This window comes from Drosophila navojoa, chromosome 5 (assembly GCF_054131105.1).
Source record: "Drosophila navojoa isolate 15081-1374.11 chromosome 5, UAZ_NAV_1.0, whole genome shotgun sequence".
Taxonomy (NCBI): Eukaryota; Metazoa; Arthropoda; class Insecta; order Diptera; family Drosophilidae; genus Drosophila; species Drosophila navojoa.
The window spans coordinates 18730198-18756360 of NC_142893.1; the positions used below are offsets into that span (position 1 = coordinate 18730198).

The 26163-nt window shown below is 36.5% G+C and overlaps 6 protein-coding genes across 11 annotated transcripts; 1 reads left to right on the plus strand and 5 right to left on the minus strand.

Annotated features, from left to right (window-relative positions):
- Positions 1-1142: 1142 nt before the first annotated feature.
- Positions 1143-8543, minus strand: LOC108654415 (UPAR/Ly6 domain-containing protein crok). Of its 6 annotated transcripts, none has more exons than XM_018105724.3 (4): positions 8401-8543; positions 4257-4459; positions 3803-3970; positions 1143-3674 (listed from the first exon to the last, which is right to left on the minus strand). In XM_018105724.3, the coding sequence occupies exons 2-4, from the start codon at positions 4312-4314 to the stop codon at positions 3436-3438; spliced, it is 465 nt and encodes a 154-aa protein (XP_017961213.1). In that variant the 5' UTR covers positions 4315-4459; positions 8401-8543; the 3' UTR covers positions 1143-3435. The 6 variants fall into 6 exon arrangements, with proteins under 6 accessions (XP_017961213.1, XP_089118520.1, XP_017961214.1 ...); XM_089262394.1 differs by lacking the exon at positions 8401-8543 and adding an exon at positions 7936-8146; XM_018105725.3 differs by lacking the exon at positions 8401-8543 and adding an exon at positions 7877-7992.
- An 83-nt stretch (positions 8544-8626) lies between these two features.
- LOC108654414 (uncharacterized) lies at positions 8627-9381 on the minus strand. Its single transcript, XM_018105723.3, has 2 exons — positions 9048-9381; positions 8627-8995 (listed from the first exon to the last, which is right to left on the minus strand). Exons 1-2 carry the CDS (start codon positions 9328-9330, stop codon positions 8778-8780), a joined length of 501 nt encoding a protein of 166 aa, XP_017961212.1. The 5' UTR covers positions 9331-9381; the 3' UTR covers positions 8627-8777.
- Positions 9382-9503: 122 nt separating this feature from the next.
- Positions 9504-10416, minus strand: LOC108654413 (uncharacterized). Its single transcript, XM_018105722.3, has 2 exons — positions 9991-10416; positions 9504-9937 (listed from the first exon to the last, which is right to left on the minus strand). The coding sequence occupies exons 1-2, from the start codon at positions 10320-10322 to the stop codon at positions 9595-9597; spliced, it is 675 nt and encodes a 224-aa protein (XP_017961211.1). The 5' UTR covers positions 10323-10416; the 3' UTR covers positions 9504-9594.
- Positions 10417-10513: 97 nt separating this feature from the next.
- fl(2)d (Pre-mRNA-splicing regulator female-lethal(2)D) lies at positions 10514-16596 on the plus strand. Its single transcript, XM_018105719.3, has 4 exons — positions 10514-11475; positions 14497-14621; positions 14694-15027; positions 15095-16596. The coding sequence occupies exons 1-4, from the start codon at positions 10965-10967 to the stop codon at positions 15940-15942; spliced, it is 1818 nt and encodes a 605-aa protein (XP_017961208.1). The 5' UTR covers positions 10514-10964; the 3' UTR covers positions 15943-16596.
- Positions 16597-17438: 842 nt separating this feature from the next.
- On the minus strand, positions 17439-18943 carry LOC108652850 (prosaposin). Its single transcript, XM_089262176.1, has 3 exons — positions 18665-18943; positions 17567-18593; positions 17439-17509 (listed from the first exon to the last, which is right to left on the minus strand). The coding sequence occupies exons 1-3, from the start codon at positions 18842-18844 to the stop codon at positions 17439-17441; spliced, it is 1278 nt and encodes a 425-aa protein (XP_089118302.1). The 5' UTR covers positions 18845-18943.
- A 2135-nt stretch (positions 18944-21078) lies between these two features.
- LOC149091143 (prosaposin-like) lies at positions 21079-25500 on the minus strand. Its single transcript, XM_089262400.1, has 4 exons — positions 25410-25500; positions 22189-22273; positions 21284-21566; positions 21079-21201 (listed from the first exon to the last, which is right to left on the minus strand). Exons 1-3 carry the CDS (start codon positions 25453-25455, stop codon positions 21368-21370), a joined length of 330 nt encoding a protein of 109 aa, XP_089118526.1. The 5' UTR covers positions 25456-25500; the 3' UTR covers positions 21079-21201; positions 21284-21367.
- Positions 25501-26163: the final 663 nt, after the last annotated feature.

Sequence of the window (26163 nt, forward strand, 5' to 3'; positions counted from 1 at the left end):
ATCTTTATTTCTTTCTCAAATGCTAGTTAAGCCAACTTCAGTTTTAAAACATATTCTCTAAAAGAGAGCGAAACTAGGTATAATATCTAATGAGCTCTTAATGACTTGCATATTCAACTATAAAATTTAATGAAGTTGTATTTGATGGGCTGTGGACAAAAATGATGTCTTTTTAGCATATTATTATTCACATTTAAAAACAACGGAATTATTTATTGATTTCGTGGCCAGCAAGCACACATAGAAAATAATAAAGAACTAAGCTCAAGAAATCAATTTGAGTAAATGCTGGGAATATTCCCAGGTTAATTCTTTCCTAAAAATATATTATAAGATATCTGCAAGTACTACTTCTCTATACTAAATTCTCATTTTAAAATCATTTACAAATCTTTGTATGCCCTGAACCCATTGAAAATGGAAAAATAGTATAATATATAGTCTTGATCAGGGAGTCGAGCTAAGTCGTCTGTCAGAGCTTATGTCTAAGGTTGATTCTCTTTATTCCATGCGTATGTTACTTCTTTTGTATTCACTAAAGAAGCGTAAAGGGTATCTCTTAGTCGAGCAGTCTCGACTAGAGAAGTCTTGTTAAAATCCCAAGTTGTTGGCCTATAATATTGACCTTAGGGCATTCATAAATCACATTTGAAACGTCAGCAAATTAAACTCGTTTTAGCTATGTTTCCATAAAACTTCTTCTTTTTCCATACGCTGTCATCGCTTATATTATTTAACTAATTACCGTAAAACAGTTTGTTATGCATTCATATTGTTCGATGATTGATAAAATTATTAATTTTGTTTTGTTTTCTTGTTTTGTGAAAGTTTGTAACTTTTTTGTTTTGTTTTATTCAATTTTTGTATTTAGTTTATTTATTGATTTTTCATCTACAAGCGGAGCTTTACAGACTTAAACGCTAAAAATTAACAAGTTCACATAATTTTTTTTTTGTTTTTGTAAATTGTTGATTTTTGTTTTGTTTTATTTTGTTTTCTTCTTTCTTGTTGTCTTTTATTTTGTTGTAATTTTTTGCATATATAATTTTGTTTTTGGGTTTGCTTAGAAACTCATAAACCAAATATAAATTTCATAATCATAAATTTCACGACTCAGCCAGCGCAGACAAAACACATATATATTGTATTATTTTGTATTATTATTGTTATAATATATGCAACTGTGTGTGTTCTTTTTCAAGGTTTATAGTATCTTTACTCAAATCTGTGTTCGAAACATTTATTTGGTTTTCATCATTAATATGTGTGTATTTATTATAGGTCGATTTACCTCATGCTGTTTATCCTCCATATATTTTTTAATTTTTTTTTATATCTTTCGTTCATAGTATTAAATAATATTATATATAATTTCATTCTGAGTTTTATGTTTAGCATTTTGTTATTATCAACATATATATATATATATATATATATATTGTGGGATTCTCTATTATTAATTTACTTTAGAATCTTGTCACTCGTAAAGCAAAGCTCAATGATATGATTCACGCTATATTTTTTATTTTTAATTTTTGTTTGCACATTTGCGTTTATTATTATTTTTGCGTGTGTATTTGTGTGAAATATGTGTTTGGTATGCGTATATTTTCATGAACTATAAAATAATATGTGATTCCTTTGAAATTATTTTTTTGTTACGGTTTTTTTTGTTACTTTTTAAAATGTTTTCGTTTTTCTTTTTAAACTAAATACAATATAATATAATTTGTTTTTCATTGCTTTTTCAAATATGCACAAAATGTGTGTTTTCAATTTGTTTATAACAACGGCTAGTGTAATTTTGTTGCTGTTATTTAATGCACATTTACGCTTGTTTTTTTTTTTATTATTTCGTTCATAAATTAAAATTAGTTAAGTTTATCTACATATGCTCACAATGTTGTTATTCTTGTCCATATAATTCTTAATAATATTTAACTAATAAATATCATTTTATATTTCTATATATATATAGATTTATATATATATATATGTTAATGTATATAAGTATATTTATGTATGAAATAAATAAATGTATGTATGTAAATATATTTAATAAAATTTCCAATGTCAATTATTTTTTGGTTTTGTGTTGTGTGTTGGCTAGTGTTTGTTGCTGTGGTTTTTGTTGGGTTTGCACTGTTTTATGTTGACTGTACTTTGCCTATTGGCCGTGTCAGTATTTTAATAATAATGTATTTTTTTTTTTTAATTTGTGCCTAACAATTTGTCAGAAAAAAACAATTGATATTATAATTAGGCTTTATGGTTATAATACAAATTAATAAAAATAATAAAAAATAAACAAATTAAAAAAACTGCACGAAAAAATTTTTTAATTCTCTTTTATTTTGTATTTTAGGAAGATTTTTTTATATATTTAGTTATTTGTCTATTTTTTTTTTATTTACTTTTGTTTTTGTATGAAGCTTAAAATGGACAAAATATGATTTTTATTATAATTTCTTATATTTTTTTTGTTTTCTTTTTTTTTATCTTTTTTTTTTGTAAATAGTTTTTCTTTTTCGCTATGTTATCTGCTTTTAGTTGAAATTTTCATATTATTCTATTTGTTTCCTTTTTGTTTTTACTGCAATGAATCATAATTTATTTATTCTTGAGATGATCTTGATTCCTAGTTACTTTGAAATACTATACTCTATTAATGTACTCATTGAATTAAGTTCTGTTAGATATCATATGAAGAGTTTGGGTTGGTTTAAAATTTACCTTTTAGGGCTCTTTTGTGTGTCATGTAAATATCGCGTCTTTATAGTTGCACTTTTTAAATAGCTTCTCATGGTGTTCTTTTTATTTTTTTGTTGAAGAACAGAAAATGGAAACAATCGAAGAAGAATTTCGAAACTCTTTTAAATTCTGAACTAATATATATATATATATATAAAATACATATATTATTTGAATATTTACTCGAGAAACTACAATTTATTTAGTTAAGCTTTTTCGGTTTTCATTTTAAAGTTGGGCATGAAATTAGTTATTTTTTTTTTTTTTTAGGCGGAGACATTTACTGGCAGTTTTTTGTTTATTTTTTCTTTTTGGATATACGTTCATAAAAAATTAGCATACATTTAAAATGAGCTTATAAAATAAAACAATTGAATTAATTTTGACCGCCCAAATATGTTTTGTTAATTTTTGTAGATTTTACATTTACATCATTAGAGGTACTCTTTATATGCATGTTTTTTGAAATGAGCCCAAAAAAGTACAGAGAGATTTTTGTTTGCTGAATTTTCTTTGGTAAATGTTTTTTCCACTTTACGCTTACGAACACATGTATAATTAATTAAATTAAATTAAACTATGCAACTTAATTAACTGGCCATCGAGGTGGATTGCCATTTATTAAATGAAAAATGCCCACGTGAAATCAAACTAGAATAATACGAATTTAGATTCGGGGAATATTTATGAGCTCTCGACTCTTATGCTAACACTGGTCATGAGGATCGCGAACCCAGTGGCCAGGGCGAACAGCAAAGGCATCTGCGATGAGCCAATGGCAGTGGCACCATTGCACAGCTCCTGGGTGCAGGCGCAATAGGTGGCGGAGACATCGTGGGTGCCCGAACGCCTTATGCACTCCTTGTCGGTGCGCTCATCGGGTATATAGCCACAGCCGCGCACAATGCGAGTCTTGCCATAAACTGTAAATTAGAGTTGTTAGCATTGCCACAAATGTCAGCCTAACATGTAAGAGTATTACGAAGAGCCAACTCATAATTGCTCAAAAATCTACTTTTCTAAGTATTCACTTGATTTCAATTAAACTTACTCTTCTGAACAGTCTTGCGGCACAGTATGGGCTTGTATTTGTCCTTCAGGTGCTCCAAAGGTTCCTGTTTGCTGCAGTTCACCTCGCCGATGGAGTAAGGCTGAAAGGGATCACCGCAACGTGGATCGTACTCGCTGTTGCAGTCATAGCACATAAGTGCCGTGGAAACTGTAAAGGGCACGTGTAGAAGCAGAGGGAGAGAGAGAGACTTTAATACAAATCCATCCATTATCATATCAAATTGCATTATGTATATGTGAATGTCTCTGTGTGTGTGTGTGTGTGTGTGTGTGTATGTACATATGTGTGCAATGCCACTCGTAAATGCCAGGGCTGCGTTGTCTAACAATGCGAGCCATTTGAAAAGCCAGCGAAATGGCTGCAAGGGGACCCCAGGGGTGGAGTGGGTGGCCCTCTGGCATTATATTTGCATTGCATAAACCTGAGCGCTTACCTTGTATGCAGCACAGCACGCCTAACAACAGCAACGTTTTTTCCATAAATGGTGACATTTCAGCAGCTGTAGTTGTTTTTGTTGTTAATGTTCTTTTATGTACTTTGCACTTGCTTAGAATACTTGTATTTTCTCTTAAGTTGTCAATGAAATGCGCTCACTGTTTTAATTCTTATTTAACTCGAGCTAAATTATCATGTTAGCTGAAATACAAGAAGATTAAATAAGTAAAGTTGATTTTTTTTTCACACTTTTTCATTTAGTTAATTTATATAATCTGCGCGTTTTTTAATTTTTTTTTTATGTATTGTCATCATTTTTGGCACTCTTTTCCTTGTGTTATTCGTATTGAAGACTGGAAGTCTGCTCAACACTTTAAAGCGAATGAACTTAATTGTGAACCATTTAGCTCAACGAAAATCGTTTGACAAAAATAAATAGAGCTGCGTGAGGGAAAGAAAAACAGCAAACGCAAAGTGGGCCGCATTTTTGTTGTCGAAAATAGGCAAAATCAAGACAGCATAACGCGCGCGGTGGTACGGGGAGGTTGAATTGCAGGACAATACTGCGCGCAGCGGCGCAATGCAGCGCAGCACAGAGAGCTAGAGTGAAAGAGTGCGCACCAGGCAGTTGCTCATCTGGAGAGTAAAAGTGAGCTGCAAAGACGCTGCAGCTGCGATGACGCGCTGTGGAACATAAGTTTGTGGAATGCAATTGTGAGTGTAAAACAGATAATTCACACGCAATGCTCAGCGGGCGAACATTTAATTGGATTGTAATGTTGTTCTTGTTGCTTTTTGTAATTGGGCACTGTTGTTCATTTGAATTAAGTCCGTTATCAGCTGTGACGAAATAGGCTCAACGGTTATCTCCTTGTTTCATTTCATTATATTTAAATTAATTAAAATATTAAATTAATTCTTTTGCTTATATGAAAATTTATATTCAGGTTTCGTTAATTAATTTTATTTATTTTTAATTATTTTTTCACAAGTTTTAGTATGTGTAATACTTCAATTGGTTTACCAACTAATCGGTCAAATGAAATGGTGTTGTCAAAAATAAATTGAGCTCCGTAAAAGGAAAACAGCAAATGCAGAGTGAAACACATGTTTTTTTCACTCGTTTTTTTTCGAAAATAGGCAAAAGTAAAATGGTATAACGAGTGTGGTAGAGTGGGAGCAGGAGAACTTGCATTGCAGGGCATTACTGAGCGCAGAGGCGCATTATTGTGAGTGTGTGTGTGTGTGTGAAAGAGTGAGGAAGGAAAAAGAGAGCAAGCTGGTACACGACGAAGTTGAGTGAGAGTCAGACGCTGCAGCTATGATGACGCGCTGTGGCCCAACACATGCGATCCACTTATTGGAATCTAAGTTTATGGAACATAAAACTGAGTGAGAATTCGCACTCAATGCTCGGTTCGAGTCGGTGACATACAGCAGTCAAGCGGCCATTTAATTGGATTGCAATGATTGCTGCAGTTGCTGTTGTTGTTGTTAATGTTGTTGCTGTTGTTAGTGCTTTTATGTTTCCTGTGTGTCATCCACCCAACATAGGCAGCCAATTGCTTGAAATTGATTTTCCCCGTGTGCAGTTGCTGCCAACTAGTACTCCCATATATGTATGTACATATAACAGGCCTTTGGGGTATACAGTTATGCGGCATGGGCTGGCAGTTGCCAGTGTAGCTAGGGTAGCTAGGTAACCTGCCCTCAACTAGGCCAGGTGAGGAAGGGGCCGAAGGGGACGAATGGGCCGAACGGGCAGAGGGCGGTAATCGTAGTTTGCAGTTCGATGGGTCTCTCAGGTTAGCCAAATGACTTGTTGTGGATTATGATAATGCCTTGCGATAGGGGTTTTATTACACTATATAACAAAGGAGAGTTTAGCTAACTGTTATGCAGTTAAGCCAAGTGTTAATCAAATTTAATAGCCAATAGAACATTTCATTGTTTAGCTGAAGGGAATTGAAGCCATTTCATGAAACTGTTTCAGTCTGCTTGGCTAATAAATGTCAAAAGGACTCGGATGTAATCACATAATTGCCCACAGAATGATTGCACCACAGCTTGAAGTGTGTGGCTTCCAGCTGCGGCAGCCAGACCCAAGATGAAAGTCTTTGACTGGGACAGCATGTAACCCCTCCGACCATGGTTCGTATACGTAATCAAGAAAGTGCAATGCACTGAAGGAAGCCATAGGAGGTTCACAGTTGAAGCACAGCCTGCACTTACTTGCCACACGCACACACACACATATACAGTAACAGAGACACTTAGAAGGCAGATATCATCGGAGCATGACAAAAGGCATATATTACGCATACGCCTCATGTGCGGCTCACTTAAAATTTGGGTCTCTGGCACAGAAGGCTCAGCAGAAGGAGGCGAATTCGCCAACTGTAGGGTGTTGGCAATCAATAAGGTAAGCAGTGGGACCGTTGTCATGCCAAGCAGTCAACTGCCGCATTCCTTCCTGCCTTCTGTTTGAGTTGCTGTTTCAGTTTCAGTCGCCTTTATGGCTCAGCGACACGCGTCAATCAGAAAAGACGAAATTGACATGTTCCGTTGTCAGCCAATGATTATTTACCATAAAAACAAATATATATATATACATATGTACATATATATGTATATTTATACTTATACATTTATGTTACGTTGCGCATTTGTGAAGCGATGCACATAGCTGTCTGTCAGCTGCATGCAACACTGTGCGTGGGCGGTGGGCGGCGCCTGGGAAAATTCAATAACTGACCTAGTTCAGTTCGGTAGTCATCCTATTTTCTGGCCTGCCATGTGTCTCCCAGTTCTTTCAGATCTCAGACTCTTGTGTCGATTCCGGGTGAGCTAATGGCTTTTCGGCTGCTTTTCGTCCTATGCCTTGGCTTATGTAATACCATTACCCATACAATTAGCAAAAAAAAAAAAAAAAAGAAAAGGGCACAAGCGAAACGGTTTAGTGCTAGTTTACCTTACTATTTTCTTCTTCTTCTTTTGCTCTTTGAATATTGATTAAACCATTATAAAAAAAAAGGCGCATGGCCATAGCCATGCAAACAGTGGGAGGGGGCAGATAATAGTCGCAATGGTTGTTCTTGTTGTTTTTGTTGTTGTTGTTGTAGAGGGGGGCGGTAGCTAGTGTCCAGTTAAGCTGGATTGTTGTATAATGCAAAAAATGTATGCGAAATCATAAAAGTAATGGCATATGTGAAAACTAGGAAATTCTTTTAAAATAATTAAATACAATTATTAAACAAATAAAAATAGTTTGTGTATATTTTATTTTAAATAAAAATTATTATAGTTTTATTTTTTTATTTATTGTGTTCCATTTTATTATATGATTAGCATACTTTTTTTTATAATTTATTGATTTAAATAGATTTTATTTTGAGGCTGGAAAAATTTGCAACTGTTTTATAATCACTTTTTGCACTTTTGTATTCGCAACACTTTTACTCTCACAGGACACAAAACTTATATAATGCAAGTTCTATTGCATTTAAACGCCTGTTCTCTCGGGCTTTATATCAAAGGAATGGATTTATTTTGTGTAGAAATTGTGCTTGGTTTATTTACGTAAGAGGCGAGAGCACATTGGAAAATTTATTTGATTACTATTGCCCAGTTGGCGCCGTTGCAAATTTCTTGTGGAACCGTTGAATGGGCGAGCGTACGTCGGGTAATGACTACTGAAGCTGCTGCCAAATGGAAATGAAAGCGAACGAAAGCGAAAAGCAGCCGAAAAGGGCTCAGTGGGCTCAGTGGGAGGGATGGATTGGGTGGTTGGGTGCTCGCTTTGAGCGCAAATTTGTGGGCAAGGCAAGGACGAAGCACAAAGTCAAAACGTAAGGCAAGAGAGTGAGAGAGCTAAAGAATCGGGTAAGGGTGGCAAAAAAGCAAAGCAAAAAAAATCAAAGCGGCAGACGGTGTGAGCGAGAGATTGCGCGCCCTAAAAGGACACGGGTGAAGTAAAGCAAGCCGTAGCAAAGAAAAAAAACTAGTTAAATCGATAGCAAACGCGCCACACAGAAACTCAATCCGGATTATCTAATGCGGCCCAATTGCATTTCCTTATGAAGTGCCATGCGAATTTTTAATATGACACGCAGAATATATTTTTACTGGCACAATTGAACTACCTTTGCTTGGTGTAACACTTAAAATTGGTAATCAAATTGTTGTATTTCTTTGCGATTCAGAGACGCTAAATCACTGCGATTACGCGACGCAAAACGTTGCAACCCCAAAAACGACAAATTTCCTTCTGAGCGGCTCTGCAAAATTTTGCAGCTGTCAACCATCGGCGGCAGCAGCGACCGGTAAGTCGTGAGAGAGCATGCGCAGTCAGTAATACACTTGTGTTAATTATACAAATATGACTAACTAATTGTATATATTTACAAAATATATTAGAGTATTGTAAGACTAGAGTTTGACAGCGATTACTATTTTGAATATTTAAATTAGATGGAAATGCGCGCCTTAAATGCAACCAGTGCTGCCAGATCAGGGTGGTTCACTTTTTCAGGGCTGACATAATATTGGACCAAAACGTTTGTACCTCTGGATTTTGCATTAACGCTCGCTTCTTTGTACTTAAAACCAAGTTGAGTATATCAGCATTTTTATAACGTTCTCGGCTTATATTTTTGGTGTCTGATCTTTCTGGCGATGCTTCGTGATCGACGTGCTCGTCGTATGCCTCCAAATCAGCTGCCGGGCTTGCCGTTTGTGCTGCAATTATTGTTTATAGTATGGGACCAAATAATTTAGTGCATTAACTCACCTTTTTTGCATTTACTGGAGTCTGATTTGACCTTATCAACTCGCTTCTGATAGGGCTTTCGTTGCTTTTGCGCTTCTTTCGACTGTCCTGAAGTTGCCTTGTTGCGTTTGCTGCTCGTAGCTGCGGCTGTGTCCCCAGGTGGAGTTTCTGGACTGGAAACGGGTAGATCCTGCTGCAAACGCCGTTTAACGTGCAAATTCAAGCGCTCTTTAATATTGGCTTTTTCAGGTGTGCCAGGAGGTTCTAGTTTAATAACTTGTAGATTTTCGGGCAGATCGGCCATCGCACAGCTGTATTTATTTATTTGCGTATAAAACGATCTGGCAACCTTGGATAGTATTTTTACTGCACAGGTAGCATCCGCACTGTCTGACGTCACAAATTGGTTTCCTTCCAATCAATTACGCTCCTTAAATGAAACACGCTCTGATTTTCAAATCATAATCAAACTAAACATTTATCGATATACCATCGTTGTTGCTATTGACTATATTTGCATACAATATTCATTTAACACTTTTCGCTTATTTAATCGTGGACTATCTCTCTACTTTCTGTACCACATCTGCAGAGTCTTCATGCGCTTCACCTTCTTCTGTAGCTGGAGGACACCGTACATGAGCGCCTCTGCAGTGGGTGGGCAACCAGGCACATAGATATCAACAGGTATGATGCGATCGCAGCCTCGCACAACTGAGTACGAGTAGTGGTAGTAGCCACCGCCGTTGGCACAGCTGCCCATTGAGATGACCCATCGGGGTTCGGGCATTTGGTCGTAGACCTTGCGGAGAGCCGGTGCCATTTTGTTTGTCAACGTGCCGGCCACTATGATAACGTCAGCTTGACGTGGAGATGCACGGAACACAACACCATATCGATCCATATCATATCTGCAATGGTTTTACTTAGCTGTAGTTGTGAATACAATTGGCTCTTTTCATACCGTGGGGCTGCAATGTGCATCATTTCCACGGCGCAGCAGGCCAGGCCGAAGGTGAGCGGCCAAATGGAGCCCTTGCGTCCCCAATTGAGTAGATCATCTAGACGCGCCAACGACCATTCTGCCATGCTAGACTGCTTGGTTCCAAAAGGCGAGTAGCCCTTCTTAGGTAGAGTAGTGCCGGACTCGACAACGGGCATAGTCTGCTGTTGGCGTGCCAAGACGGTGCCAAAAGAGCCGCCGAATGCGGCATTTACAGTTGCAGATGCATTCGCGGGGCTGCTTGTTGCACGCAGCAACTTGGCAAACGTCGGTCCAGCAATTTGTCGCAACATTTTGTCGTTGGGAGCTGACTTTTATGTAATTTGCAAAATAAACCAGGGCTGACACAAAAATACTCTTCTTCTTGGAGAAACGTAAACAATATGCACTACGATAGGTGGTAATCGAAAGAAAGTCTTGGATTGGGGTGACCATACCTCATATTTGTATTATATCGCGTACGCGTGTCCACCATATTGAATTTGGCTGGCCCACCATATGGCAACGCTTACCATACGTTTTTAGCTAACTACCCGATACCGACGGCTCTCAGAAAAATTATTAATTAAACGTAATTAAAGTGTTTAAAACCATATAAAAATATCAATAAAGTGTATATAAATGAACAATATAGCAATTAAATAATAATTCAACGTTGAATATACGCCTAAAGTACGAAAAATTTGCAATTGAAAAGTAGCAACGAAAATAAAAAAAATTTTCGCTTGCCTCGCGTCGTCCACAGCATAGTTAAGCATTGGTATCAGTGAGTAGGCACACACACGTATAGAGCGTGTGCGTGTGCGAGAGCGAAATAGGTGCTCCGCTGGCAGTGAGCGGTGAGCAGCGAGCGAATTTGTGTGTTTGTTCCAGTGTGTACATGCCATATGAATATCGACGTAAGCAAAGGACCAACTAGAGCGTTGTATTGAGTTATGAGTGTCGCTGCAATGACTATGGACGATCAGAGACCTTTGATGAACAGTTACGATAAAATGTCTACAAAATATGATCAAAATTTGCACATGATCAACAACAGCAGCAGCAGCAGCAGCATCATTAGCGGCAATAGCAACAACGGCACCGGCAGCGGGGCCGCTGGTGGTGGTGGTGTTGGTGGGGGTGGGGTTGGCGCTGCTATTGGCGCTGTTATCAGTAGTGGCCCATCTGGCCCGGCTTCGCCAACACCGTCTGGCTTTGAAGAGCAGCCGCAGTCGCAGTCGCAGCAGCAGTCGCATCATCATCATCACCATCATCATCATCATCATTCGACATCAACGCAAGCGCAACAAACAGCGGAGCAGCAACAACAGCATCGACACCACCATCACCAACAACAAGAACAGCAACAACAACAGCAACAACATCAACAGCAACATCAGCAACAACATGATGCCGCTGTTGCCGAAGCTGCCGCCGCAGCCGAACAGCGACGTTTGCTCGAAGGTATTAAATTATTATTTATGCATTGCTATGCAAAGCAAATTGTAAACATATATATGCCATATAATATATATTTATATATATTTCGTATGTAAACAACAAGACAAAACAAACAAAAAAACAACAAACAGTGTACATTTGTGTAAATTGTATAATTTGTTTAGTTTCTCTTTTTTTTTCCTTTAACTTTCAAATCCTGTACGAGGTGCGTTTAATAATTGAAATATTTACTAATAAGAATACTTAATTATTTCGCGCACCTTTGCCATTGCAAGCATTATTGTAAAGCATTTGACATTTTGTGCAAAAATTTGTTTAAAATATGATGAAAAACACTACAAAAACAGAAAAAAACCCAAATCGAAATGAAAAGAACTCCACGTCGTGTGCCTTGTTTTTTGGTTTATACAAAAGCGAACTTGATAATTGAAGCGAACACTCTTTAGAGACATTCAGCGTTCTTAATATTAGTAAATAAGTAATTTTTTTCTTAAAACCCCAATCAAAAATATATAGCAAGTGCTTAACTCCAGTGTGTGCAAAACGAACTAAATAATATTAAAATATAAATAAATAGCAATAGAAATTGCAGCCAAGCAATGAATGAAATGAAGTGCTGGAAAGTGTTGTGTGTGCAAAGAACAGTTAAATCTGCTAAATATATATACATACATGTATATGCTAAATGCATGTATAAGCAAATAAACATTATTTATGCGAAATGTGTGTAACAAGTGCAAACAAATGCCAAAAGTTGATCGAATTTCTATACTTCATCTACATCTGCGTCTTCGCCATCGCCATCGTCTTCGCCTTCGTTTTTGCCGTGTTTTACGTACAGTTTTTCGTTTTTTGGCCAATTGCGCTGCCAACGCTGCTCACGTTGCCGTTTTTTCGACAACGTCGTGCCCCTGCGCGCGTGCTCCCTTGTCATACACTATCTCTCCACTCCTTTCTCCCTCCAATTGTCTTTCTCACTCTCTCTATCAGCCTCTCTCTGGCCTCAGTTTGTCTATTCCCCACGCATTCTCTTTTGTTACGCTCTCCAACACTGTTTACACATCTTTCAAGCGCCACGCAACAAAAGCCATAAAATATTTAAATACAAAACATAAATAATATAAAATAAAAAAGAGTGCAATAATACGGTATATATGCAATAAATATTGGTTTGGTTTATTGATATATAAAATTATAATAATTTTGTGTTATTAAGCCAAAAACTTTACAAGTGTTGAATGCCAATCATGGCACAAAATAAACTTTACAAATGCAATTTCATAATACAAAAAAAGTAAATTAATAAAAATATCTCAACAAAACGCGCGCAAAATAATCGCATGTGTGTGTGTGTCTAGTGTCTGTGCGTTGATTGTTTAGCAACAAGATAAGATAATACAAATACACATTTATTTATACTATTTGAAATGGTGGCCATGTAGAATTTATTACAGTGCAAAGAAATCATTAAAAATCATTAGCGCAGACAGGCGCCTACGTCTGTCTAATTAATTACTCAATTTCAATTTAATTGCTATGTACCAGGGCTGGATAATCATTTGGAATAACTTGCAAATAAATGATAGTAAAAACAAGATTAGATAATTGAGCAACCAATTGTAAAATGACTGTTGGAGGTCATAATGAATAATTTTCTTGTCGAGTTGTGAAATCTGTACTTATTTTACTTGCGTTCGTGGTTAAAAATTACATAACATTAATTTAAAAGAGCCTCCAGCCCTGATTAGGATATAGGCCGCAGTCTTGTTGTTTGTGTTTGTCAATTAACACAAAAACAAAAACAAACAAAAGCAACGCACAAACTCACGTACACACACGCGCGATATAACGGCGCATGATTTGAAGTAAATACAAAGAAAGCAAAAATAATTGCCCTATAAATATACATATATAAATAAATATATAGTATGAAATAAAGAAATAAAAATGCATATAAAAGATTATTATTGTTGTGCTTGCACGAAAAAGAAAAGAAAAATTTAAATTAATGAAATGAAAGTCATTGAACTTTGTTATTAAAAGCTTTTTGAAGCTTACAAGAGAAAAAAGAGTGTTCGAAAATGGCAGAAAATCATGTTGATATTGATGTTTGTTTGTATGAGCTTTCTGAAAATCAAAGTGCGCGCGTCGTCGAGTTTTTTGCAAGTGTTTTTCTAAATATTTTACAGTTTTGGAACGAAATTTCAAATTTCAAATCGTTTGTTGTTTCCACAGTGTTCCTACTCTATAAAGCAAGAAATAAGCAAGAGCAAAGTCAAATGCAAACGCAAATGCGAAGATATATAATTAAGCAAGCAATATAAAAGTGCAAGCCAGTGTGCTCATTTATATATATATATATTTATTTATATATATATTTATATATATATATATATATATATATATTGAGGAAAATTTGAAGAGAAGCGAAAATTTGTGCAAGAAATAACACGTGGGCGAAAGCAACGTTCGTGGCATCAACGGCATCAAGCAAATCCGACAACAGCGGTACCAGTATCAGTAGCAGCAGCAACTACGGCAACAACAACCACAACAACAGCAACATCGAGAGCGTAACAACTACAACAATGTCACGAACGTACACGAATGATTGCAACGCATTGGTATGATTTCGTATTAAGTTCAATTACAACAAAAACAAATATAAAAAATCTGTAAATTCTGTATAAAACCAAAAAAAAAAAAAAAAATCAATGTATTCTCCTACAATGAAAAACAATTATAGCCAATATCCACAATATATCATCAAAGTTGTGCAATAACTCTATATATATTTATATTGCCCATAAAGAACATGTACATTATTATAGATTAGGATTCAGTGGAGAAGCACTCGCTGCTGTCTGCACTGTCGTCCGCTGACCATTGCGTTTGCTGTTTGCTGCTTTTTACTTTACTCCGATCTATTGTTGCCTATAGAGCCGTCTGCTGTCAGCTGCAGCGTTTTATATTTAAATACTGTCTTTGTCTTGTCTTACCCTCAATCTACGGATCTACCCACAGATGAAATCGAGACCCTCAAGCTGGAGCAGGCTCGTATGGCGCTGCAATATGCCGACGCACAGCGACGCGAAAAGATCCTCATGCGGCGTCTGGCTAACAAGGAGCAAGAGTTTCAGGATTATGTGGTAATTTTATACACAATAAGAGCTTGAGAACGAGAACTAATCGCATTAACTTAAATATTTCCGCTATAATAGAGCCAAATTGCGGAATACAAGGCACAGCAGGCGCCTACGGCATTGGCTTTGCGCACAGCTCTGCTTGATCCGGCTGTAAATTTGTTGTTTGAGCGTCTTAAGAAGGAGCTGAAGGCCACCAAGGCCAAGCTTGAGGAGACACAAAATGAGCTTTCTGCCTGGAAATTTACGCCAGACTCGAATACCGGGAAACGCCTCATGGCCAAGTGTCGACTGTTGTATCAGGAAAACGAAGAGCTCGGCAAGATGACATCCAACGGGCGGCTGGCGAAGCTCGAGACTGAGTTGGCTATGCAAAAGAACTTCAGCGAGGAGGTCAAGAAATCGCAATCAGGTAGGATCTGTAGCGCATAAAATATATTTGTATTACTATATAATAAATATTATTGTTTCCTGCATAGAGCTGGACGATTTTCTACAAGAACTCGACGAGGATGTGGAGGGCATGCAGAGCACAATATTATTTTTACAACAGGAATTGAAGACAACGCGCGATCGCATACAGACGCTGGAAAAGGAAAACGCGCAACTTCGGCAAATGAACGGCGGCAACTGTCCAAAGGAAGTTATTGATAATGCGTCGGCAACCGCGACAAATGGCCAAAACAGCAATAGCAGCAGCCAGTTTCAACAGTCCATCGGCAGCGGCAGTGGCAACGGCAGCAAATTGGAAGCCATTGATGAGAATGCTTGCTTGGACACAAATCAAACAACAGCGACGACGCTTACTGCTGATTATTATAATGGCAACGAACAACAGACTGCGGCCTCAGAGCTAACCATGCCCCCCGAAGACGGCTCCAATAGCAATGGCAGCAAAAATGCAGCTGCAGCGCGATTGGCGCGCAAGCGTAACTATGAAGAGGAGAGCGCCACATTGCCATGCATACCGGAGAGCAGTCCGCTGGTGCCGGCGATGCGTGAGGTGAGTGCACCACGCACGCTGCCACCGAAGAAATCAAAGCTGCGTGGCATAGCCACGCGACGGAGCTCACAGCTGGATGAGGAGCAAAGTCTGGGCATGATGACGCCGACGCCGACGCCGACGTCGACGTCCCTGGGGCTGGACAATGCAGTAGCTGGCATGGCCAGCGAAGAGTCCGCAGCATCAACGACGGCAGCGAATGTCTCAGAATCCGCAGTACCGCTCAATGCAGAGGGCGCCAATGAAGCGGCACCAGCACGCATCTTGACGCGACGCCGGTCGGTGCGCATGCAACAAAACGGTGGCAGTGCCGTTGAGTACTGAAGCAGCAGCGCGGATGCAGCAGTGGGAGCAGCGGCGGACTTTTAAAAAGAGCGTGCTAATATTGCATTCTGATGTCAGATGATTCAATTGAATATGATTTTTTGTCATATTTCTGCTTATGCCTAATACTAATCGTTAAATTTTAACGTTTATTTTGTGAATTGAGATTCAATTGAGACTTTGGGTTTAATAACATGATTATATATATATTCTATTACTATTACTATTATTATATTTTTTCATTCGATACATTTGTTTTGTAAAATACGTTTGTTGTTCGGTTTCCTACCCGTGCATGCAACATAATAATTATACACTACCTAATTATCCTTAGTAAAAGTCACTGATATACATAAATACATACATGCATATGTAGACATATACATACAGATATATATGTATAAGATTTTAACAATTACGAAAATGCAATTTGTCAGCGTACGAAACACACAATTTCATCCAATTATATATTAGAATTTATATATATATTTTAAAATGGCAGTTGAAAATCTAAAAAGTTCGAACTTTAAATTGTCGTATAGCTAAATTAGTGTTTAATTAATAACTTAAGTCATTTTTTGTAATACGAAAAAAATTGTATAAAATAATATAACCTATGTTAAAATAAATTGTTAAGTGTAAAGAAACATTAAATTGACTGAGTTTTATTATTTAAATAGTCTAAGCAACTCTAATGGATAGCGGATGAGAATGCTCAGAACATTAAAACTTCGATATATTGTATCTTGCATAGAATAGGAAATTATATTGTATATTATTATTGTGTAGAAAATTTTTATTTTATTAGTTGAGATTATAAATATAATAGAATACGCGTTAGAAATAGAATTATAAATCAATATATGGATTAGGTATTTGTGTAGTTAGTGTATAAATATGACTTCTTATATATGCAATTTGAGATATACCCATTTATAGTTATTGTTTAGCTAGATTACTGTCTAATATTTTCATAGGTCTCTGAGCCCATTTCTCCCGGGTAAATCGGAATGAAGCGGCAGTCTTCATAGGGCTGAATGGTGCTCAATAGACTCAGGAAAACAGGGCCAAAGGTATTTACGAATAAGTTACAAGAATTACCAATTACGTCCGGTAGAAGATCACAGGTGAATCGCATGGTGTGTAATATGTTCTTTCGCTTTTCTTTGGTATTCACTAAGCTCTCAATTTCCGATAGTACCAATTCGCACATTCTGCGTATAGGGCCATTCTCAGGTGAAGCCAACATTAATGCCTCAAAGTTTTCGTATTCCGATTTCAATTGCATTTGCAAGTTATGGATAGAATCATTATATTGCTCCTTAGTGGTGCAAAGCTGCACCATTTGACAAATTCTCCTTGGCGAAGCTCTTATTATCGTATCCATACCTAATATACCATACTTATTGAGTACTGTCCTACAGATACTACGGAGATTGGGGGGCAAGTAGTTGCAAATATGTCTGAAATCGGAAATTAAATGATTCCGCTTCACCTTAGTATTGATGAACGTCTTCATTTGTATTACGACCAGCTGGCAAAGCATGCAACCGCCAGGCAACATCGACTGCAAATGAGTGGTAGATATTAGGTAATATATTAGCATTATATATTTTATACATACACTGATCGCGCTTCTCGGACAGAGAGTCAAGAGTCTCGTCAACATTCATAGCTAAGAAATATATAGAGTTTGTCGTTAATAAAGGATAATGAATGTAGCTATAGTCAAGGAACTTACCATCCTGGGCCTCGTACAATAGGCACATGTTTAGTTCTCTGCAGATCTGTTGATGCGCCTTATTCGACAAAACTAGTTTCTTAATCGAATCGGAGTGGTGACTCAACATCTTTCTACATTGGCTCTCCAGGTTTTTCGTCTCTAGCAGATAACAGACGTGATCCAATGCGATTTTGCTATCATTATGGTATTTTATGAGTTCACGCATCTTCAGGATCACCATTTCGCAGAGCTCACAGTCGCCAGACTGGCCAGCACCTGACTGCAGCTCCTCGCCATGATTTTTATCTAAGAGTTTAATTTCCAGTCTAATTGGTGTTGTCAACTGTTTGTTCTTGGTGCACAATCGCAGCATGCGACATATGCTTTCGTCATTCATTGAACTCTTCAATAAGTTATAGAGAGTGTGATAATACTCGTCAACGAGCAGCTTGCACTCAGCCTTCTTGACGTGCCATTTAATGCATAGGCCATTTAGCTTCTCCCTGAACTGGGCCTCTGTTGTGCCTTTCAGGATAGCAGCGCGCATATGCTTTACCACTTTCTTGCACTTTGTGCACACCGTCACCTCGTTCCAGACTGCGGTCGATAGCGCTGCCTCTCGTTCGGTTGCAGAACTTGCACAAATGTCAATATCACGGCAAATCTCATTAGACTGCAGATACTGCTTGGCCAGCCCATAGATCTCGTCAAAGTAGTTGGCCACGATGTTGAAGCAAGCCTCCGATAGGCTGTCTAGGCTGTTGCATGTGTCCAGCAAGCTTGCAACCAACGCGTTGCGTTCGGTGGACTCAAACTTCTCCTTCAGGGTGAGTGCGAGCTGGTTGCAGCTGGAGCAGGATAGCTGATCCGATGGCTCCAAGTTTTCCTCTGTCGCGACGTTGCAGAGCTCCATCAATGTACAAATTTGCTGTAAGCAGATGAGTGGGAAAATATTTAAATATACCTTATGTATATAGACAATTCCTAAATTTCTCTTACATCATGATTCATTTCCGACCCCATCAACTCAATCAACACTGATGAATAATTTTCTGTGTTTTCCACACATCTCTGTTGCATTTGTGTATCGGATATATGCTTGCAGGACTCTTTGAATATCGGCTGAATCACCTCATTGCAATTATTGCAGGGTATGTGAGTGCGTGCCTGGTCAATCATGTCCTTGCACAGCTGACAAACGTTATTTGCGTCCACAGGCACCAAACGCCTCTCCCAGACATTTTTGAGACAGAATTCAGTAGCGTGGCAGTCCCTAGCATTGCTGCAGATATATTAAAAGATTGAATAAGTGAAATATCTATATGGATATTATATTATATATTTTTTCTGAGTCCATGTGATTAGTCACATTCAATCGCAGTGCCTCAGCATGAATAATTATTAATATTAGGTTGCTTTTTCTTTCATTTTAAAAATATAGGCAATAAAAAATGACGATTAAACCGCAATGTTTCATTAGGCCAGCGCATATTCATGATTCGAAAATATAAAAAAAAAATTAAGTAAGATTTTATTAAAAACTGAAAGTCAAGATGCAATATTATTTAAATATAATATTTATATATATAAATTTATATAAATGTCATATAAAAATTATATATTGCTTGCAGTTTATGTGTAATAAATATTTGTAAAATGTTTTGTTTTTACAAGAATTAGCGACATTTTTATTGAATAGATATGTATTTTTTTTATTTGATTTTATTTATTTATTTGCATTAAATTTTAGTTTATTTTTATTTTGAATTTTATTTTCTTTAACTATTTATTTATTATTGTGTGTATATATTGTTTTTAATTTTGAATATAATCTTACCTTAAATTATCGCACCAGTTGTTTGGATGCCAATTGCAATGTCTCTGATTTACTTCATCGATGGGCGTTGAAGAGACCAAAGCGCCTTGAGCAGGCAATGACAGAAATAAAATACACACGTATAATATAAAGCATTAAATATATGTTAAAATATATGTTCTCTAAATGTAAATTTATTCTTTTTAATACAATATTTAATATTTATTATTAAGCAATTAGTCAAATTAACACTTTCACTTTATCCAGCTAAGTTTGTATTATTTATTCACTAATGTGAATAAAATCAATGACAAATTGCACTCACTGCACAGAATTGCAGCCACTATGGGCAAGAAGCTCGCAGATCGCATATTTTCTCGAAGCTCCTTAGACTTTTAGCACTTTACTTGATATTCCAAAAAGAACTGTAGGAGAAATTTTATGGATTGGTCTTATATAGCTCAAGGGTGAGTAATGTTATTTAAATCATAAACTGTATGTTATTGTGGTCAAGATTTCTAGAAAAAATATAAAGCATATATTTATTTATTATAAATGTGTATATATTATATGAATATATATGCATATGTGGTATGTGTTATACCTTTGTATATATACCTTTGTAGATTTTATTTAAAATTATAATATTTATATTTTAATCTTTTAATTCTAATTAATTCGAATAAATAGGCCCCAATTACCAATGCCTGAGCTTCCATTAAATTATTATTAATAATTCAATAGCAAATTAGGTTGCTGTGTTGTTTATTTGTTTTTATTATAATATTAGTGTATTTAAATTTAGTTTAAAGTGATGCATTTCCAACATAATAATCATACAAAATAATAAAAATGTATGTTTGGTAAAGACAAGCGATTGAGCGCTGAGCCAATTGCACTTAGTAAATTAAATTAAAGTAAATTTTGTTTTCTTAGAAAGATTGTAAGAGTAAGAGTAAGCAATAATATTATGATTAAAGCATCTCCAAGTCGTCAGCGCCAACAACTGAAATGAAGATGTGATTAGTTTATGTCTCATTAAAGTTGCATTTTAATTATTTTTCTATATATGTATGTACTCACAATCCACCTCTAAAATGCCGCCGCTCCGGCACACGTGAATCGCCTTGCATATCATTTGGACTGGCGTATGCTTTATCATCTGATCGATAATCTGCGCGCCATGTTCGTTGATTATATGTTCGCATTCATGTTGCAGCTTTCCCAACTTGTGGCAGACGTGTGCCAAAGCCCTTGCGACCTCGCCCTTGTCTGTGTGGTGGCGCACCATGTGCTGTAAGGCCCTCATTGCCGCCTTACAGATCGCACATTTGGACGGCTGCAAAGCAATGTCCGTTAAAGTTTCTTCCTCTTCGTATGCTTCGTACTCTACGTATTCCTCTTGATCCTGTGCAATTGGTGAGCACATGGCCAACAGAGAGCATAGTACAGTGGGATTCCTTGCGAAGCGTGCCAGCTGATCTCCATGACTGTTGACCACTTTTTGGCATTTGGTTGCTATTTTCCCCAGCTTATTGCAAGCTTTATTCATGGCACTCTTGAGCTTCTCATTGCTAATGTGCGAGCGCACGCATGCCAAGCATTGCGGCGAATGCGGCGCATTCTCTGTGAAATCAAACAGCTGATCTTCGTCTGTCACGAAATCGAAATCATTTTTACTTTGCTCGCTGTTACACAATTCCATAACTGTGCAAATTTGCTGTGGAAAGGATATAAGTTACTACACCACGGAAAACCAAGTACCCAGACGATATCCATAAAGACTACATCTATTTATATACCTCAGGAGTCATTTGCGAGGACATCAACTCAAGCAGCGCGAGCAAATAATATCTTGTATTTTTACTACATTTCTGTTGCATCAGCTAATGGGGCATTTGCTCACAGGAGTCCTTCAATAATTGTTGCAGTTCTTCTTTATCATTATCACGGAAAAGCTCTTTGCGTGCCTCGTGGATCATGTCTTTACACAACTGACAAACCGGATGGGAGTCCACAGGCACCAAGCGCTTCTCCCATAGTGTTTGGATGCAGTGTTTGGTTGCTTTACAGTCTTTGGCATTGCTGCCATGGAATACCAAGAGAGAAATCAGTTTGAAATGAAATTGTAGAAAATACGAATTTAAAATTTGAATGGACTAAGCTTAGGTATTTTACACATATTTGCCTCAAATCTAGCATATTTATTTTCCAATGGTATTAAAACAAATAAAATGACCTTCTTATTACTAATAATACTATGATACCAAACTTTTGAATACCTCTTCCTAAAATATGTATAAGTTTCTCAGTTACTTATTTGAAATTAAAATGTAAATATGTATAGTGACTGAGTATTTATAGAACTGAACTCAATAAAGAGACCCTCATAACTGAAATAAACCCCCATACATTAAAGTCTATAATTAAGCTAAGAACTAAGTTCGATGCGGTCGATATTATTGTACAAAAAAACAATCAAGTTTTAACCATTGATGAATATTAAATATGAATCAGTAAATATTTTGTTTATTAGTAAGCGGAGTTATGCGATATAATAGTTAAGCATTTAATTGTAAAACTGCTAGTTCTTGAATTAAAAAATCATTACCGGTGCTACACTTCATAAAATATATATAAAAAACTTTCTTCTAATTTTTTCAATAGATTATTATATACATGTTTTTCTTATGGGTTTACTTTTTACCTCAAATTGTTGCACCAGGTTGTTGTGTGCCAATTGCAATTGCCTTCACCTAGTTCCTCAATAAACGTGGAGGATACAAGAACGCCTAGGATTGGTAATAAAAATATTATCAAGATTTCAATTCCATTTGGAATTGATAAATGAAGTTAAATATGTGTTAGTTTATTGCTGAAATGTTAATAAAAAGAAAGAAAGGAAATATAACTGTATTTTTAGAACCTTAAACCTATTGAAAAAGCAAGATAAGCGTTTAATAGGCAGCAGAAGGAGACGTGACAGAGCTCTTAGAGTATATATGATCGTGTTCAGGGCATCGAGCTGAGACGATTTAGCATTGTTCGTTTGTTTATTTTCTCTGAGAAATAATACCCCTAAGTATTTCCTCTGCGTATTCCCTCTTAGTTTTTCTTGTATGCATTGTCTCTAAGTAATTCTTCCAAGTTCTTCTTCTGAGTCATTTCTATAAGACTTTCATTAAAATCATTCCTTCAAGCCTTTAATACTCACTAAAGCACTTTACTTCACTTCACTGCACGGTAGGACTGACCCCACGAGGCCTGGGCGACTGAAGAAATGCTGCAGCTGCTGCCTTTTATATAGGGCCACTTTTACTCAAGCGCAGTCTCTCTGAGATGTTGAGTCCGGCGTCAGGTAGATCTCGTTGTAGTCAAACTTAAGTGACCAATGGGAACACTTTCTGCTCCCTCTGCTGCTGGATATACATAAAGAACTTAAATGATCTTCTGCACTTCTTCTTTCCTGGCTTTTGATAGACGGACAGACAGTGAGACAGTTATACAGACAGACATACGAACATATCTACGCATGTATTAGTAAACTAGCACGCATAGCTCATTACGCTGCTCAAGAACATATGTGTGCTTATGATTGATAAGTCTAAGTTTTGTGCTCGATAACTTCTGCTCATTACATTTAAATGTATAATTATTAACTGGCATTCCCCGCTGCTTCCTCTACTCTATACATAGTTCTCTTAAAGAGTGGAACTTCTACGCGAATTATTCGTCTGCATCCAAACTCATTTTCAATATTATTTTTTTCTGACATTTATTATTATATTTTTATACTCATTCACGAAGTGAATTATTATACTCATTCACGAAGTGAATTAGTATATTGGTTTTGTGCAATGTCCGTCTTGCTGTCCGTCCGTCTGTCCGTCCGTCCGTCCGTCCGTCTGTCCGTCTGTCCGTCTGTCCGTCTGTCCGTCTGTCCGTATGAACGCAGTTCATTTCGCCGCTATTGAAGCTAGAGACTTGAAATTTGGAACACATACTCGTGTATAACTCCGATTTATAAAGTGTTAAAATTTTCCCGATCCGCCCACTAGGGGCGTGGCAAATCGGAAAATGCATTTTCCGATATACCAGAAATCATGTTAGTTGAAGAGCTAGAAAGTTGAAATTTGGTATGTAGATCCGCGTTGACCCCCCAAGTCCAAAAAGCTATGGTGGATATATCTACGCCCATTGGGGGCGTGGCAAATCAGATAAAACTGTATCTCCTAAAGTTCTAAAGCTAGAACGTTGAAATTTCGCACGTGAGCTAATGCTATAATTCTATAATGACTGATTAAAAATTTTTATGTCTACGCCTAATAGGGGCGTGGCAAATCGGCCCTGAAGATATAGTGATTTTTCAAATTTGGCTATATTTTAGGCACTATTGATGCTAGAGACTTGAAATGTGGTATATATACGTGAGTTGACCTCCCAAGTCCAACAAGCTATAGTGGATATATGTCCGCCCAAAGGGGGCGTGGCAAACCGCAAAACTTTATATCTCCTACAGTTTAAGAGCTAGAAGCTTCAAATTTGGATAGTTGTGTTACTGGTAACCTTCTCTATCGATGCCCCAAAAATAATTGTCACGCCTCTTTGGGGGCGTGGCATATCGAAAAATACCCTGTAATTTTCACATTTTTTGAGCGTAAGCATTCAAATTTTGCATTTACGTTACCGTTAGCTCTTTCTAAGAACTGGCCAAAAATGAGGTGTCTACGGCCATTAGGGGCGTGGCAATCGGCATTTGTAGTATCAAATTGCGACATTTATATGCTTGAGCTATCTATGTATGTACATGTATATACAAATAGGCTTAATAGGCATTGATAACACGGAAGGAAACATTTTTATAAAATTTAAAAATAAAATTTAAATATTTAAAAAATATAAAAGAAACTAAAATAACAAAATATGCAATTTACAAAAAAGAGTTTTCCGCGGGATTTGAACTCGCACCCAAGTCATGTTTGTCAAAAGAACAAAAACAAATTGAACCGGCGCCTTTGCTGACAGCGCCACCACCTATTGTCGACGGATGCAATTAAAATGAAATCCAAAAATAAGATTCTTGTTATGAGAGTAGCGGATGGTAAATTCAAGAACAAAGCAAAAACAAATCAGTCTCATTTCAACGCTAGAGTATGCATTTATGTGTACATACATACACACATACAAATGAGCGCGTGCATAAGAAACGCTGGAATGTTACATATGCGTGCAGACTTATGTACATACATATATGTACATGCATAAATGCGTACATATGTACATATATAATAATATTTAAGAAGAACAATTTAACAATTTTAAACTTATAAAATTTTTTAATTAGAAAAAAGAATAAAATAAGTATCTATTTTATAAAAAACAAAATATGTATGAAAAAAAATACACAACATTGAAGAGGCCTTGAACCTCCGCCGCTGTAACATAACTTGCGACGCCTCTATCACCCACGCTATCGTTTTGCCTGACAATCTGGTAGCTAAAATACAATAAACTAATAACAAAGCGTCATCTGACAAAACTACAATAACAGCTAGAAAATCCACAAAATCAATCGCAATTCTTAGAATGCTAAAAAGCGCGCTTTTGTAATGTAAGCAAACGCTTAAGAATCTGCAATAGGTGTGACCGAAAGCTATTAACGAAAATTACCATACATTTGTACTCAAAAAGTGCACGATCAATATAATAATTATCGATTACTCGATAAAAATTACCAAAAGCTACAATATAATCAAAAAGCATAATTGTTTTGTACTAAATTTTTTAAAGCCAAATTAAATTTGAAATAAGAATAAATGCCCCTTTGTAAACATAGCATCATGTATACGGACTGTGAATGAGTATTCCGCAGTCGGTAGCGCCCGACTGCAACGTTCTTACTTGTTACTTATTGTGTTTATGACTTACTACACAGTATCACAGCCTTAATGACCGAGTAGCCCGCGAATTGCATTTTTAACTGAAACTCTTAAACCTTTCTATTCGCCTCACTTGAAATTCGAAAGGAAACTGGAGCAGAGAAGATTTATAAGGTTTTTATATACCAGTACAATGAATCATTTTTGTAACCTATTCTTTGTTTAATTGCTTATATAAATAAATAATCAAGTAATTAACTGTTCGTAATATATTATTCACACAAAGCCCACATAAAGCCCGCCCTGAAATATATTCGATAAGTAAAACAACAAAATTTGATTTTTTTTTTATCTTTTTGCATTTCTGACAAGTTTATGCATTTATTTTCATTTATTTAATGTTAATATATGCTTAATTAATACATAAAGTTCATGTATTTAGTGTGGCTTTAAATTATGTTTAATACAAATTGCAGTGATTAGTGAGTGTTTGAAAGGAAGTTTTTATCTCTCATCGAGGTCGAAATTTGTTTTGTGCCCAGCTTCGGCGCTGCTTTGGAAAAGCTAAACTGGATACAAAATTGTATTATTTATTTGTTTATTATTAGAGTTTGTTCTCTCTATATGAAAAGAGTTCTTCTCAAGAGACCTTGCTTGGCTTGACTACATTTAATAATTTCTCTAGAGTTGTATAGAAGTTTATGCGAATTTTAATAAGACTTAAGTTAACAGGGGAAATGGGAAAATTATGTTTATTTAGGGCTCTAAACAAATTAACAGAGTGAAGAGGGCTAAGATTAAAG

Excerpts from the sequence above, each read along its gene's own strand:
- LOC108654415 (XM_018105724.3), bottom strand. The coding sequence starts at position 4,314 with ATGTCACCATTTATGGAAAAAACGTTGCTGTTGTTAGGCGTGCTGTGC. Across the intron at positions 3,971-4,256 it reads CGTGCTGTGCTGCATACAAG|TTTCCACGGCACTTATGTGC; the intron begins GTAAGCGCTCAG and ends TGCCCTTTACAG. Across the intron at positions 3,675-3,802 it reads CCGCAAGACTGTTCAGAAGA|TTTATGGCAAGACTCGCATT; the intron begins GTAAGTTTAATT and ends TCTAATTTACAG.
- LOC108654414 (XM_018105723.3), bottom strand. The coding sequence starts at position 9,330 with ATGGCCGATCTGCCCGAAAATCTACAAGTTATTAAACTAGAACCTCCT. Across the intron at positions 8,996-9,047 it reads CTCCAGTAAATGCAAAAAAG|CACAAACGGCAAGCCCGGCA; the intron begins GTGAGTTAATGC and ends CAATAATTGCAG.
- LOC108654413 (XM_018105722.3), bottom strand. The coding sequence starts at position 10,322 with ATGTTGCGACAAATTGCTGGACCGACGTTTGCCAAGTTGCTGCGTGCA. Across the intron at positions 9,938-9,990 it reads ATGCACATTGCAGCCCCACG|ATATGATATGGATCGATATG; the intron begins GTATGAAAAGAG and ends AAACCATTGCAG.
- LOC108652850 (XM_089262176.1), bottom strand. The coding sequence starts at position 18,844 with ATGATTGACCAGGCACGCACTCACATACCCTGCAATAATTGCAATGAG. Across the intron at positions 18,594-18,664 it reads GGTCGGAAATGAATCATGAT|CAAATTTGTACATTGATGGA; the intron begins GTAAGAGAAATT and ends ATCTGCTTACAG. Across the intron at positions 17,510-17,566 it reads GTCCGAGAAGCGCGATCAGT|TCGATGTTGCCTGGCGGTTG; the intron begins GTATGTATAAAA and ends ACTCATTTGCAG.
- LOC149091143 (XM_089262400.1), bottom strand. The coding sequence starts at position 25,455 with ATGCAATTCGCGGGCTACTCGGTCATTAAGGCTGTGATACTGTGTA. Across the intron at positions 22,274-25,409 it reads TAAGGCTGTGATACTGTGTA|GCGTTCTTGTATCCTCCACG; the intron begins GTAAGTCATAAA and ends TACCAATCCTAG. Across the intron at positions 21,567-22,188 it reads ACCTGGTGCAACAATTTGAG|CAATGCCAAAGACTGTAAAG; the intron begins GTAAAAAGTAAA and ends ATTCCATGGCAG.